A 16127-nucleotide genomic window follows, 5' to 3' on the forward strand; every position below is an offset into this window, starting at 1 on the left:
AGTCCAACGCTCTAACCACTAGGCTACCCTGCCACGCCGTACCAGGCAGACATTGGGAAAAAGGACAGGAATGGCTGTGGCCCCTGAGGACTAGAGAAACATGAACCCATGGAGTAACCAGGCTGAAATAATGGACGGTGCACATGCACGCACAACACTCTTCAGACTCAGGATTCAAACTAGCAACCCTCCGGTTGCTGGCTCGCCACTAACTGTTGGGCTACCTATTAGAGAATGTATGTGTAGGTCTTCAGTGACCCCTCAGTGAAACCATTCAGAAAGCCCTCTAAAAGTGACGCTATACTCAATGCTTTGCACATTAGTGTACATACAAGGAATCATCCACTTCATCATAACAATGGAATACCATAAGTGGGCCTACACAAAAACTATGTACGGTGCATACTGCGGCGTGACCTTAGCGGCCTATATGGAATTTGACAGATGTGTATAAGTGTATAAAGACAGAATATTATTATTGTTTTAAAACACGGTGAAACAGACTGCCATTGTTACTTCAGAGTCATTGACAACGAAGGCTAAAAGAGACAAGGGACTTTCCCTTCTCAGTCATGAGGATCTTCCACTTGAGAGAAGAATAAAATCATCTGTGCAACTTGAGAGAGTAAGAGGAGGGCATCTCTCCATATCTCACTCTCTCTTTCTCTCCATCTCTTTCTCTATGAACGTCTAAAATATGCAACAATACGAGACGCAAGAAAGTGCTGGCGGCGAAGAAGAAAAGTAAAAGGAAGCTTCTTAAGCCATGAATGTTGGTTAGGTTCCTGCTATTCCTCCGCTTGGCTGTGAGAAAAAATATATCTGGATTAGTGCTAAAATTCAGAGTAAAGTGTTCTCCTAAAGATCTTTCTATATGGCAAAGTGCTAAGAAGCGCCACCCCGTTGTCTCTCCTTGTCTCTGTTGTCCAGCCGACATCACTAAACATGGGCCAATGGACTGTGATCTCTAAGAGAGGAGGGACTTGCCAAGGTTGAGAGGTTACACACTGTGAACCAGGGGCTAAAATGTAACAATCCTAAAAGCAGTTAAGGGCTTCTTAATGTGTGTAAGGAAGCGCATTAATTAACTCAACTCTATCTGGGCGCTGTGTGTGTGTGTGTATGACTGTGTGTGTGTGTAGGGCCTCAGTGTGTGCATGTGTGTTTGGGACTGTGTGTGTGTGTGTGTGGCTGTGTGTGTGTAGGGCCTCAGTGTGTGCATGTGTGTTTGGGACTGTGTGTGTGTGTGTATGACTGTGTGTGTGTGTAGGGCCTCAGTGTGTGCATGTGTGTTTGGGACTGTGTGTGTGTGTGTATGACTGTGTGTGTGTGTGTAGGGCCTCAGTGTGTGCATGTGTGTTTGGGACTGTGTGTGTGTGTGTATGACTGTGTGTGTGTGTAGGGCCTCAGTGTGTGCATGTGTGTTTGGGACTGTGTGTGTGTGTGTATGACTGTGTGTGTGTGTAGGGCCTCAGTGTGTGCATGTGTGTTTGGGACTGTGTGCAGGTGGTCCCGCTCCTCTAACAGTGGGGGTTGAGAGTGGGGCGAGAGGGGGCAGCCCAATCCCAATAGAATAGATGAAAAAAAAACACTAAAGAGGCTTGATTTGATCCCCCACCCAGCCTGACAGAGGGTGAAGAAGAAAAACACCCTCACAATCGGGACGGACGGACGGACAGGAGAAGTTTCGTCCCTGAGGATCTCCATTAGGGACATATTTGGGGGCTGATATCCTAATAAGCATGAGAGTCTAACATTAATTTCTACTGTCCGCCTGGATATAGTGACTCTGTGTTCGTCTTATAAATTACTACTTCCCCTGATCACCCAGTCCTCGCTCCTTTCCATCTCCCCTGCATGTTGCTGCATACTACTCTCAATCAGTGTCTGTGTTGGAAGACACATTTCACTTGTGCAACTGACTAGGTTCCATTTCTCTCTCTCTCTCTCTCTGTGTATATGTCTATCTGTGTGTGTGTCTCTCTCTCTCTTCGTGTGTGTCGTTGTGAGTGACAGCTTACTCCAAGCAGGGGAGTGACAGAGAAGGTGCAGTGAAGAGATAAGTCATGTGGAGAAGGGGTGGGGTTGAGTGAGAAAGGGGGCCAAATAAACTAACATCCCGCTGACTTAAAGGTCACAGTTCAGAGGGCATAGGGCACTGTGCTGCATGGTCCCAAAGAGGACTGTCATCCTGGGGAATCCCTTCATCTCTATCCACCACTCCTCCTCTCCCTCCCTCCATACCTCCAGGCTTTGTTTAGAGACATGGATTCATTTATTTTATACTGATGCATTAATACACACAGAGAGTTACTGTTGCATGCACAGTACCAGTCAAAAGTGTGGACACACCTACTCATTCAAAGGTTTTTCTTTATTTGTAATATTTTCTACATTGTAGAATAATAGTGAAGACATCAAAACTATGAAATAACACATACAGAATCATGTAGTAACCAAAAAAGTGTCAAACAAATCTAAATATATTTAGATTATTCAAAGTAGCCACCCTTGATGACAGCTTTATAAACTTATGGCATTCTCTCAACCAGCTTAACCTGGAATGCTTTTCCAACAGTCTTGAAGGAGTTCCCACATATGCTGAGCACTCTTTGGGTGCTTTTCCTTCACTCTGCAGTCCAACTCATCCCAAACCATCTCAATTCGGTTGAGGTTGGGTGATTGTGGACGCCAGGTCATCTGATGCAGCACTCCATCACTCTCCTTCTTGGTCAAATAGCCCAATAGTGTTGGGTCATTGTCCTGTTGAAAAACTAAATGATAGTCCCACTAAGCACAAACCAGATGGGATGATGTATCGCTGCAGAATGCTGTGGTAGCCATGCTGGTTAAGTGTGTCTTGAATTCTAAATAACTCACTTGACAGTGTCACCAGCAAAGCACCCCCACATCATCACACCTCCTCCTCCATGCTCCATGGTGGGAAACACACATGCGGAAGTCATCCATTTACCTACTCTGTGTCTCACAAAGACACGGCGAAAGGAACCAAAAATCTCAAATTTGGACTCATCAGACCAGAGGACAGATTTCCACCGGTCTAATGTCCATTGCTCGTTTTTCTTGGCCGAAGCAAGTCACTTCTTCTTATTGATGTCTTTTAGTAGTGTTTTATTTCCCAGCAATTCGACCATGAAGGCCTGATTCACAATCTCCTCTGAACAGTTGATTTTGAGATGTTTCTGTTACTTGAACTCTGTGAACCATTTATTTGAGCTGCAATTTCTGAGACTGGTAACTCTAAGGAACTTCTCCTCTGCAGCAGAGGTAACTCTGGGTCTTCCTTTCCGGTGGCGGTCCTCATGAGACCCAGTATCATCACAGTGCTTGATGTTTTTTTGTCGACTGCACTTGAAGGAACTTTCAAAGTTCTTGAAATTGTCCAGATTGACTGAACTTCAAGTAATGATGAACTGTTGATTTTCTTTGAGCTGTTCTTGCCATAATATGGACAAGGTCTTTTATCAAAATTCTCATGTATATCTCATGTATACCACCACTACCTTGTCACAAAACAATGGTTTGGCTCAAAGAAAGATGCAGTATATGGTATGCAGTAGATGATATAGAGTACAGTATATACATATGAGATGAGTAATGTAGGGTATGTAAACAAAGTGGCATAGTTTAAAGTGGCTAGTGATACATGTGTTACATAAAGATGCAGTAGATGATATAGAGTACAGTATATACATATACATATGAGATGAGTAATGTAGGGTATGTAAACATTATATTAAGTAGCATTGTTTAAAGTGGCTAGTGATATATTTTTACATCAATTTCCATACATTTCCATTATTAAAGTGGCTGGAGTTGAGTCAGTATGTTGGCAGCAGCCACTCAATGTTAGTGTAGTGGCCTTGAGATAGAAGCTATTTTTCAGTCTCTCGGTCCCTGCTTTGATGCACCTGTACTGACCTCGCCTTTTGGATGATAGCGGGGTGAACAGGCAGTGGCTCAGGTGGTTGTTGTCCTTGATGATCTTTATGGCCTTCCTGTGACAAAGCATACCTGTTAATTGACATGCATTCCAGGTGACTACCTCATGAAGCTGGTTGGGAGAATGCCAAGAGTGTTCAAAGCTGTCATCAAGGCAAAGAGTGGCTTCATTGAAGAATATCAAATATAAAATATATTTTGATTTGTTTAAAAAATGTTTGGTTACTACATGATTCCATATGTGTTATTTCATAGTGTTGATATTATTCTGCAATGTAGAAAATAGAAAAAAACACAAAAGAAACTGGAATGAGTAGGTGTGTCCAAACTTTTGACTGGTACTGTATGTTGTCTGAACGTTACTCTGCTGTAGATTTCAACATGTTGACATGGTATATACTGAACAAATATATCAATGCAACATGCAACCATTTCAAATGTTTTCATGAGTTACAGTTCATATAAGGAAATCAGACGAGTGAAATAAATTCATTAGGCCCTAATCTATGGATTTTCACATGGCAGGAACGCAGCCATCGGTGGGCATAGGAGGGCATAGGCCCACCCACTTGGGAGCCAGCCAAACCAATCAGAATGATCCCCCCCCCCACAATAGGGCTGTATTATAGACAGAAATACTCCTCAGCATGGTTACACGTGGACTGTGGTTGTGATGTCGGTAGGACGTACTGCCAAATTATCTCAAACAACGTTGGAGGCAGCTTATGGTAGAGAAATTAATATTAAATTCTCTGGCAACAGCTCTGGTGGACATTCCAACAGTCAGCATGCCAATTACACACACCCTCAAAACTTGGGACATGTGTGGAATTGTGTTGTGTGACAAAACTTCACATTTTAGAATGGCCTTTTATTGTCCCCAGCAAAAGGTGCACAAAATTTGAGCTGATCTTTTATGGGATCATTTATTTCAGTTCATGAAACCAGCACTTTACCTGTTGTGTTTATATTTTGGTTCCGTGTATATAAAATAATAAAATATATGCCATTTGGCAAACATTTTTTTCCAAAGTGAATTACAGTCATGCGTGCATACATTTTACGTAGGGTGGTCCCAGGAATCAAAACCCACTAAACTGGTGTTGCAGGCTCCATGCTCTACAAACTGAGATAGAACCAGTCAAAAAGTCTACAGACAATTGATTATGGGGAATACTGCAAAGCCCTTCCCTTTGCAAACAGAGCAATCCCAGTCACCCCTAGACCTAACCCTTAGTCCAGAAATGACATTATATTACAACATATTATGCAGCGCTGTAATGAGTCTCCCTTAACAGCAACCTTTCCCAAGTATATCAGAAGAGAACACAGCATCAGAGTGGAGTGCTTGGAATATTTAAAACATCAACCAATCGTGTACAATGACCTTGTACACAGCAAGATCATTATTTGAGTTAAAAGTCGTTAATAAATAAATATTTAGCCTCTATTTTATCAGGGAGTCATGCTGAGACCAAGGTCCAAGGTCTACAGATGAGCCCTGAACTACATAAATGGCAGAAAATACACACATCCAAATATAAATACAAAATACAAGCAGAAAGAACAAACATGGTCATACAAAACTAGCATATTGATCAGCAATAAGGTCCTCAGTGTTTGATTTGCACTTAGAGGCACCAAAACATCACATGGAACAACATCTTGAAGATAACAAATAAGGTGCACAAAACTAAAGGCTGATTTACCTAACTCATTGGAGACCAAGGGAATGTACAGAGTTAGCCATCTATGACACCAGGTGTGGTAACTCGTATGTCTAAAGTTTAGTAAAGATGTTAGGTACAGTGGGACTTTTTGTAAAAGGGCTTTAGAAATGAAAACATAGCAATGTATCAACCTACGTGACATCAAAGAGGGCCAACCAACTTCCTGGTAGAGAATGCAGTGATGACATCAAAGAGGGCCAACCAACTTCCTGGTAGAGAATGCAGTGATGACATCAAAGAGGGCCAACCAACTTCCTAGTAGAGAATGCAGTGATGACATCAAAGAGGGCCAACCAACTTCCTGGTAGAGAATGCAGTGATGACATCAAAGAGGGCCAACCAACTTCCTGGTAGAGAATGCAGTGATGACATCAAAGAGGGCCAACCAACTTCCTGGTAGAGAATGCAGTGATGACATCACAGAGGGCCAATCAACTTCCTGGTAGAGAATGCAGTGATGACATCACAGAGGGCCAACCAACTTCCTGGTAGAGAAACATCAGATTTTTACCTTGTCAGCTCAGGAATTGGATCCACCAACCTTTCGGTTACTGGTCCAACGCTCTAACCACTAGGCTACCTGCCGCCATAAATGATGTTGCCATAGTCTAGGACCAATAGGAACGTGACTGAATAATCAGTCATTCTCTGAAACATTAATAATAAAATGATCACAACATATATTGTTGCATATGGATTAAAGATGCAAATTCGTGTTTATTTTTGCTGCCGAATAACCAACCCTTATTAACCGGTCAACAAACGATAAACATTCCCCCAAATACTAAAATGATGTAACCAACAAGAGAATACTATGCTTGCACACAAGGAATGGACATTTTTCAATAAGAGCTTAATGAAAACATGCAACGATACTAGCAAGCCTATTGTCTTACAGTCAAAACAACAATACTAGCAAGCCTATTGTCTTACAGTCAAAACAACAATACTCGCAAGCCTATTGTCTTACAGTCAAAACAACAATACTAGCAAGCCTATTGTCTTACAGTCAAAACAACAATACTAGCAAGCCTATTGTCTTACAGTCAAAACAACAATACTAGCAAGCCTATTGTCTTACAGTCAAAACAACAATACTAGCAAGCCTATTGTCTTACAGTCAAAACAACAATACTAGCAAGCCTATTGTCTTACAGTCAAAACAACAATACTAGCAAGCCTATTGTCTTACAGTCAAAACAACAATACTAGCAAGCCTATTGTCTTACAGTCAAAACAACAATACTAGCAAGCCTATTGTCTTACAGTCAAAACAACAATACTAGCAAGCCTATTGTCTTACAGTCAAAACAACAATACTAGCAAGCCTATTGTCTTACAGTTAAAACAACAATACTAGCAAGCCTATTGTCTTACAGTCAAAACAACAATACTAGCAAGCCTATTGTCTTACAGTCAAAACAACAATACTAGCAAGCCTATTGTCTTACAGTCAAAACAACAATACTAGCAAGCCTATTGTCTTACAGTCAAAACAACAATACTAGCAAGCCTATTGTCTTACAGTCAAAACAACAATACTAGCAAGCCTATTGTCTTACAGTCAAAACAACAATACTAGCAAGCCTATTGTCTTACAGTCAAAACAACAATACTAGCAAGCCTATTGTCTTACAGTCAAAACAACAATACTAGCAAGCCTATTGTCTTACAGTCAAAACAACAATACTAGCAAGCCTATTGTCTTACAGTCAAAACAACAATACTAGCAAGCCTATTGTCTTACAGTCAAAAGGCTATAGCCTATTATTGAACATTCAAAGCAGCTAATTAAACATAATTTTCAAACATTTGATACAAACTGTAATTCACTGGAAAAGCCAGTTGTAAACAGCAGATCTAATGTGAGAGGTTCCATACATGGCAGAGATGAACATCTCCATTAGAAATGTAGAAAGAGGGGGATGCTAATAGCAACAGCTCGGATGGGTTGTTAATATGACTGGGATTATGCCTTCGTCTTCTGGACAACAAAAGAGAGTAGATATGAAAACCAATATAACAGGAGAGAAATGCGGGTTAATAGCATGAGGGATTCTTGATGAAATAATTGAATCCACGTTTCTATGGATGGAGTTTGGCTAGGCTAAACTCATTGTAAAGTGCTGGTGACGCGCTGGTAGCCTGCCTACCATTGTCAAGTGGTGGTGATGCGCTGGTAGCCTGCCTACCATTGTAAAGTGGTGGTGATGTGCTGGTAGCCTGCCTACCATTATAAAGTGGTGGTGACGTGCTGGTAGCCAGCCTACCATTGTAAAGTGGTGGTGACGCGCTGGTAGCCAGCCTACCATTGTAAAGTGGTGGTGACGTGCTGGTAGCCAGCCTACCATTGTAAAGTGGTGGTGACGCGCTGGTAGCCTGCCTACCATTATAAAGTGGTGGTGACGTGCTGGTAGCCAGCCTACCATTGTAAAGTGGTGGTGACGCGCTGGTAGCCAGCCTACCATTGTAAAGTGGTGGTGACGTGCTGGTAGCCAGCCTACCATTGTAAAGTGGTGGTGACGCGCTGGTAGCCTGCCTACCATTATAAAGTGGTGGTGACGTGCTGGTAGCCAGCCTACCATTGTAAAGTGGTGGTGACGCGCTGGTAGCCAGCCTACCATTGTAAAGTGGTGGTGACGTGCTGGTAGCCAGCCTACCATTGTAAAGTGGTGGTGACGTGCTGGTAGCCAGCCTACCATTGTAAAGTGGTGGTGACGCGCTGGTAGCCAGCCTACCATTATAAAGTGGTGGTGACGTGCTGGTAGCCAGCCTACCATTGTAAAGTGGTGGTGACGTGCTGGTAGCCAGCCTACCATTGTAAAGTGGTGGTGACGCGCTGGTAGCCAGCCTACCATTGTAAAGTGGTGGTGACGTGCTGGTAGCCAGCCTACCATTGTAAAGTGGTGGTGACGCGCTGGTAGCCAGCCTACCATTGTAAAGTGGTGGTGACGTGCTGGTAGCCAGCCTACCATTGTGAAGTGGTGGTGATGCGCTGGTAGAAATACAAATTGCAGCTCTTTTTAATCGTTGTCATCAAAACAGTTTTTAAGACGCAATTGTATTTAGAATTGTTATGTATTGAGCAATGACTGGGCTTCTAAAAGTATGTTTCTCTCCAGTGCCAGCTCTTTCAGGAGCTGGTCTCACATTGTCAGGCAGGTGATAGGCTCTGTAATTCCACTAAATTAAGAAAATTAACCTATAGACTGATTAGCATTACTGGTAAAATGTATATTCGGCGGATTACTGATTAACAGTTAAACTAATATGGATGGAGTACTTCCTACTGAGTTTTAAAATCATACATATAGAATTGGTACACACACACACTGAGTCAGTCACTGATGTCCCTGCCCCCTTGTCTCTGAGGATTTGCCCCGACCACCATGCATAATGCAGGCGCATGGAAAGCACCTACAGGCTAATGTCAAATAATAATATTGCATGGCCCCCTGCAGAATTGGAAAACCTTGGGTGGGACTGCACTAACGATCTCACGCTGCTAGCATTACAAAGTGCAAAAAGGTTCAGGGAGAGGGAGGGAAAGAAGAGAGAGAAGGAGAGCGTGAAAGAGTCTCCTAATTATGTGAAACCTACACCAGTTGAAATACTTAAAATATATTAATATGGACTCTTCATCTCTTTTGATATGATCACACATCTCTCTCTACTGATATGCTCACACATCTCTCTCTACTGATATGCTCACACATCTCTCTCTCTCTGCTGATATGCTCACACATCTCTCTCTCTCTGCTGATATGATCACACATCTCTCTCTCTCTGCTGATATGATCACACATCTCTCTCTACTGATATGATCACACATCTCTCTCTCTCTGCTGATATGATCACACATCTCTCTCTCTACTGATATGCTCACACCTCTCTCTCTCTACTGATATGCTCACACATCTCTCTCTCTCTGCTGATATGATCACACATCTCTCTCTCTCTGCTGATATGATCACACATCTCTCTCTACTGATATGCTCACACATCTCTCTCTCTCTTTTGATATGATCACACATCTCTCTCTACTGATATGCTCACACATCTCTCTCTCTCTGCTGATATGCTCACACATCTCTCTCTCTCTGCTGATATGATCACACATCTCTCTCTCTCTGCTGATATGCTCACACATCTCTCTCTCTCTGCTGATATGCTCACACATCTCTCTCTACTGATATGCTCACACATCTCTCTCTCTCTGCTGATATGATCACACATCTCTCTCTCTCTGCTGATATGCTCACACATCTCTCTCTCTCTGCTGATATGCTCACACATCTCTCTCTCTCTGCTGATATGCTCACACATCTCTCTCTCTCTGCTGATATGCTCACACATCTCTCTCTACTGATATGCTCACACATCTCTCTCTCTCTGCTGATATGATCACACATCTCTCTCTCTCTGCTGATATGATCACACATCTCTCTCTCTCTGCTGATATGCTCACACATCTCTCTCTCTCTGCTGATATGATCACACATCTCCCTCTGCTGATATAATCACACATCTCTCTCTCTCTGCTGATATGATCACACATCTCTCTCTACTGATATGCTCACACCTCTCTCTCTCTCTGCTGATATGATCACACATCTCTCTCTCTCTGCTGATATGATCACACCTCTCTCTCTCTCTGCTGATATGATCACACCTCTCTCTCTCTCTGCTGATATGATCACACATCTCTCTCTGCTGATATGATCACACATCTCTCTCTCTCTGCTGATATGATCACACCTCTCTCTCTCTCTGCTGATATGATCACACCTCTCTCTCTCTCTGCTGATATGATCACACATCTCTCTCTACTGATATGCTCACACCTCTCTCTCTCTCTGCTGATATGATCACACCTCTCTCTCTCTCTGCTGATATGATCACACATCTCTCTCTGCTGATATGATCACACATCTCTCTCTCTCTGCTGATATGATCACACATCTCTCTCTCTCTGCTGATATGATCACACCTCTCTCTCTCTCTGCTGATATGATCACACATCTCTCTCTCTCTGCTGATATGATCACACATCTCTCTCTCTCTGCTGATATGATCACACATCTCTCTCTCTCTGCTGATATGATCACACATCTCTCTCTCTGCTGATATGATCACACATCTCTCTCTCTCTGCTGATATGATCACACATCTCTCTCTCTCTGCTGATATGATCACACATCTCTCTCTGATGATATGATCACACCTCTCTCTCTCTCTCTGATGATATGATCACACATCTCTCTCTCTCTGATGATATGATCACACCTCTCTCTCTCTCTCTGCTGATATGATCACACATCTCTCTCTCTGCTGATATGCTCACACATCTCTCTCTCTGCTGATATGCTCACACATCTCTCTCTCTGCTGATATGATCACACCTCTCTCTCTCTCTGCTGATATGCTCACACATCTCTCTCTGCTGATATGATCACACCTCTCTCTCTCTCTGCTGATATGCTCACACATCTCTCTCTGCTGATATGATCACACATCTCTCTCTCTCTGCTGATATGATCACACCTCTCTCTCTCTCTGCTGATATGCTCACACATCTCTCTCTGCTGATATGATCACACCTCTCTCTCTCTGCTGATATGATCACACCTCTCTCTCTCTGCTGATATGCTCACACATCTCTCTCTGCTGATATGCTCACACATCTCTCTCTGCTGATATGCTCACACATCTCTCTCTGCTGATATGATCACACCTCTCTCTCTCTCTCTGCTGATATGCACACATCTCTCTCTCTCTACTGATATGATCACACCTCTCTCTCTCTGCTGATATGCTCACACCTCTCTCTCTCTGCTGATATGATCACACATCTCTCTCTACTGATATGATCACACCTCTCTCTCTCTGCTGATATGCTCACACCTCTCTCTCTCTGCTGATATGCTCACACATTTCTCTCTCTCTGCTGATATGATCACACATCTCTCTCTCTCTCTGCTGATATGATCACACCTCTCTCTCTCTCTGATGATATGCTCACAAATCTCTCCCTCTCTGCTGATATGATCACACAGCTCTATATCTCTGCTGATATGATCACACAGCTCTATATCTCTGCTGATATGCTCACACAGCTCTATATCTCTGCTGATATGCTCACACATCTCTCTCTCTCTGCTGATATGATCACACAGCTCTATATCTTTGCTGATATGCTCACACATCTCTCTCTCTCTGCTCATATGATCACACAGCTCTATATCTCTACTGATGTGATCACACAGCTCTATACAGTGGGACAAAAAGTATTTAGTCAGCCACCAATTGTGCAAGTTCTCCCACTTAAAAAGATGAGAGAGGCCTGTAATTTTCATCATAGGTACACTTCAACTACGACAGACAAAATGAGAAAAAAAAATATTTTTTCATATTTGCAAATTATGGTGGAAAATAAGTATTTGGTCAATAACAAAAGTTTATCTCAATACTTTGTTATATACTCTTTGTTGGAAATGACAGAGGTCAAACATTTTCTGTAAATTTTCACAAGGTTTTCACACACTGTTGCTGGTATTTTGGCCCATTCCTCCATGCAGATCTCCTCTAGAGCAGTGATGTTTTGGGGCTGTTGCTGGGCAACACAGACTTTCAATTCCCTCCAAAGATTTTCTGTGGGGTTGAGATCTGGAGACTGGCTAGGCCAATCCAGGACCTTGGAATGCTTCTTACGAAGCCACTCCCTCGTTGCCCGGGCGGTGTGTTTGGGATCATTGTCATGCGTCAAAGACCCAGCCACGTTTCATCTTCAATGCCCTTGCTGATGGAAGGAGGTTTTCACTCAAAATCTCACGATACATGGCCCCATTCATTCTTTCCTTTACACGGATCAGTCGTACTGATCCCATTGCAGAAAAACAGACCCAAAGCATGATGTTTCCACCCCCATGCTTTACAGTAGGTATGGTGTTCTTTGGATGCAACTCAGCATTCTTTGTCCTCCAAACACAACGAGTTGAGTTTTTACCAAAAAGTAATAGGGATGATCACACATCTCTCTCTGCTGATATGATCACACATCTCTCTCTGCTGATATGATCACACATCTCCCTCTGCTGATATGATCACACATCTCCCTCTGCTGATATGATCACACATCTCCCTCTGCTGATATGATCACACATCTCCCTCTGCTGATATGATCACACATCTCTCTCTGCTGATATGATCACACATCTCCCTCTGCTGATATGATCACACATCTCCCTCTGCTGATATGATCAATCATCTCCCTCTGCTGATATGATCACACATCTCTCTCTGCTGATATGATCACACATCTCCCTCTGCTGATATGATCAATCATCTCCCTCTGCTGATATGATCACACATCTCTCTCTGCTGATATGATCACACATCTCCCTCTGCTGATATGATCACACATCTCTCTCTGCTGATATGATCACACATCTCCCTCTGCTGATATGATCAATCATCTCCCTCTGCTGATATGATCACACATCTCTCTCTGCTGATATGATCACACATCTCCCTCTGCTGATATGATCACACATCTCTCTCTGCTGATATGATCACACATCTCCCTCTGCTGATATGATCACACATCTCTCTCTGCTGATATGATCACACATCTCCCTCTGCTGATATGATTACACATCTCTCTCTGCTGATATGATCACACATCTCCCTCTGCTGATATGATCACACATCTATATATCTCTGCTGACATGATCACACATCTCTCTCTGCTCTGACCTCTCTATTTCTAACACTTACAGACACGCAAGATCATCATCACAGATCTTTTAAACACATGAACATGACACTTGAGTCTTAACCCTTGTCTTATAATGTGTGTGTGTGTGTGTGTGTGTGTGTGTGTGTGTGTGTGTGTGTGTGTGTGTGTGTGTGTGTGTGTGTGTGTGTGTGTGTGTGTGTGTGTGTGTGTGTGTGTGTGTGTGTGTGTGTGTGTGTGTGTGTGTGTGTGCATACGTACCCACGTGCAAATGTTTTGTTCTTCTGTTGTATTTCAATCAACATTCACATTACTTCAGTATGTTCACGGCAAAAATGTCTAATGTCAGCCTGAGATACAAAGGGGGAGAGATAGATAGATGATAGATAGTTAGTGATGATAAGGTGCTTTAAGCTATCTTTTATGACAGAGGGAGCTAATGGGCTACTGCTAATGAGCCCCTGTTAGTGTGTGTAGAGATAGTGTCAGGAGAGACAGGCAGGGAGAAGAGGCAGTGCTGACAGCTCACACACCGTCCATCAGTCCCACCGAGACCACTAGGCCTGTCAGAGACGACAGTGACATCTCACACACACGCGCTGCATACGCATGCATGTACACACACCATACATGCACGCACGTACAAACGCTGCGACACGCACGTGCACACCCACACACACACACATTGGTGTGAGCGCTACAGCCAACAACTGTGATGAGACAAAGAGGCTAGTCCTCTATCACATTCTCAACACATTAAAACTCCCAAATGCCCCACACACTGTCCACTGTGCCTGTTGGACGTCGAGAGACAAGGTCTGTGTGGATGGACAAGCTGTCAAAGACTTGAAGATGACGTGACTTTCATCAACTTCTATTAGGTTTGACAGAAGGGCCGGGTTGAGGAACCTTTGTTTCTGTTAGTCATCATGGCGGACATTTCTTTTGATCACTGCAATATTCCCTTCTTGTGTCTGAGTGTACGGCAAGGTGGCCAAGGTGTGTGTGGTTAAAAGATGGTCTATGGGCCATGATCAGAATGCTGGGTGTGCGTGTTTACAGAGTTCCACAGCAAATAATAATTCCATTGGTCAACCGTGTAAGGGGACAAAGCTGCTCTGACCAGGGAGAGAGAGGGAGGAACAGCGAGTGAGAGAAGGAAGAGTGTCATGTGGTTAACACTCACACACTGAGAGCATACTGGAGCATGGCCAAACACACCACAGCCTGGCCACAATCAGCCTCTCAGCCTCTCAGCCTCTCTTTCTTTCCTTCTCTCACTTCTCTTCTTTCCTTCTCTCACTCTCTCCCAACCCTGCCCACAACCCTTTCATCTATCCATCACACTCTTCCTAACTGCCTCGATCCCAACTCTACCCATTAACCTCCCCGTTTGCAGCTTTTCTGGCCCGTCTATGGCTTTCTTACCCCCCCTCCTCCTCCATCACTACTCCCTCGCTCTGGCCCGTCTATGGCTTTCTTACCCCCCCTCCTCCTCCATCACTACTCCCTCGCTCTGGCCCGTCTATGGCTTTCTTACCCCCCTCCTCCTCCATCACTACTCCCTCGCTCTGGCCCGTCTATGGCTTTCTTACCCCCCCTCCTCCTCCATCACTACTCCCTCGCTCTGGCCCGTCTATGGCTTTCTTACCCCCCCTCCTCCTCCATCACTACTCCCTCGCTCTGGCCCGTCTATGGCTTTCTTACCCCCCCCCCCCCCCGCCCCCCCCTCCTCCATCACTCCTCCCTCGCTCACCCGTATGGGGATCTGCTCTGTCTCGCTCTCCTTCTGCGGGTTGCGGTACTTCTCGTAGAAGTCCCTCTTCTTCTTGCTCTCCCGGTTGTCCTTGTGCTCTCTCTTCTCGGTGGGTTCGTCCGAGGCCTCGGGGGAGGGCAGGGGGGTGGGCTTGGCCGGCCTCTCCACCTTCAGGTGGTTCTCATTGGGGTTGAGCACCATTACACCGTAACCCTCCTGGAAGACAACACAACAACACACACACGTTTGTTAGAGTCCACAGACTTTCCTCCGACTTGTTAATGTGTATGTGTGTGTGTGTGTGTCTTAGTGAGTCCAAAGGCCATGTGTCTGTCACTTTTCAACTTTTAATCGATCCATCCCATCACTTAACTCAAGTGTTAGGGCCGACACATACGTGTGGTACCTTTGAATTGGGATCAACTTCATATCCATTGTTTTAGCAACTTACTACCAAACACAAGAAAAATATGATAATGTACACAGCAATGAATGTTTCGGAATGTTAAGATGTGAAATTAATAACAGAAACTAAACGTTAATGCATAGAAATAAATTCAAATTGTTAAAATATGCTGTAAAATTAAGACAATAGCAAACAGGGGAAAAGTTCATGTGAATTGAAATAGGCAGAATCTATTGTGGTCTGGGGAAGTTTTCACGGGGCCTAAGTGACTTCTTCAACTCTGAAGTCATTTTTAATTAAGTGTGTTTATTATCCAAGCACTCTGAAACGAAAGGAGGAAACGGAGGGATTCCTGTTCCACTTTGGCTACATTTCACACACTCCTCCTCTGTACACACACACACACACACACACACACACACACACACACACACACACACACACACACACACACACACACACACACACACACACACACACACACACACACACACACACACACACACACACACACTCCCCCTCTGTACGTACACACAC

General features: G+C 43.8%; 1 protein-coding gene across 1 annotated transcript in view; it reads right to left on the reverse strand.

Moving 5' to 3' along the window:
- The window catches only part of LOC127907221 (cotranscriptional regulator FAM172A homolog), a 396526-nt gene that overhangs the window by 241371 nt on the left and 139028 nt on the right, over positions 1-16127 (reverse strand). Inside the window, exon 6 of the mRNA XM_052461201.1 lies at positions 15185-15400. Within this exon, the coding sequence (XP_052317161.1) occupies positions 15185-15400 (216 nt within the window). The remainder of the gene's footprint in view (positions 1-15184; positions 15401-16127) is intronic.

The sequence above is a fragment of the Oncorhynchus keta genome, chromosome 14 (genome assembly GCF_023373465.1).
Source record: "Oncorhynchus keta strain PuntledgeMale-10-30-2019 chromosome 14, Oket_V2, whole genome shotgun sequence".
Taxonomy (NCBI): domain Eukaryota; kingdom Metazoa; phylum Chordata; class Actinopteri; order Salmoniformes; family Salmonidae; genus Oncorhynchus; species Oncorhynchus keta.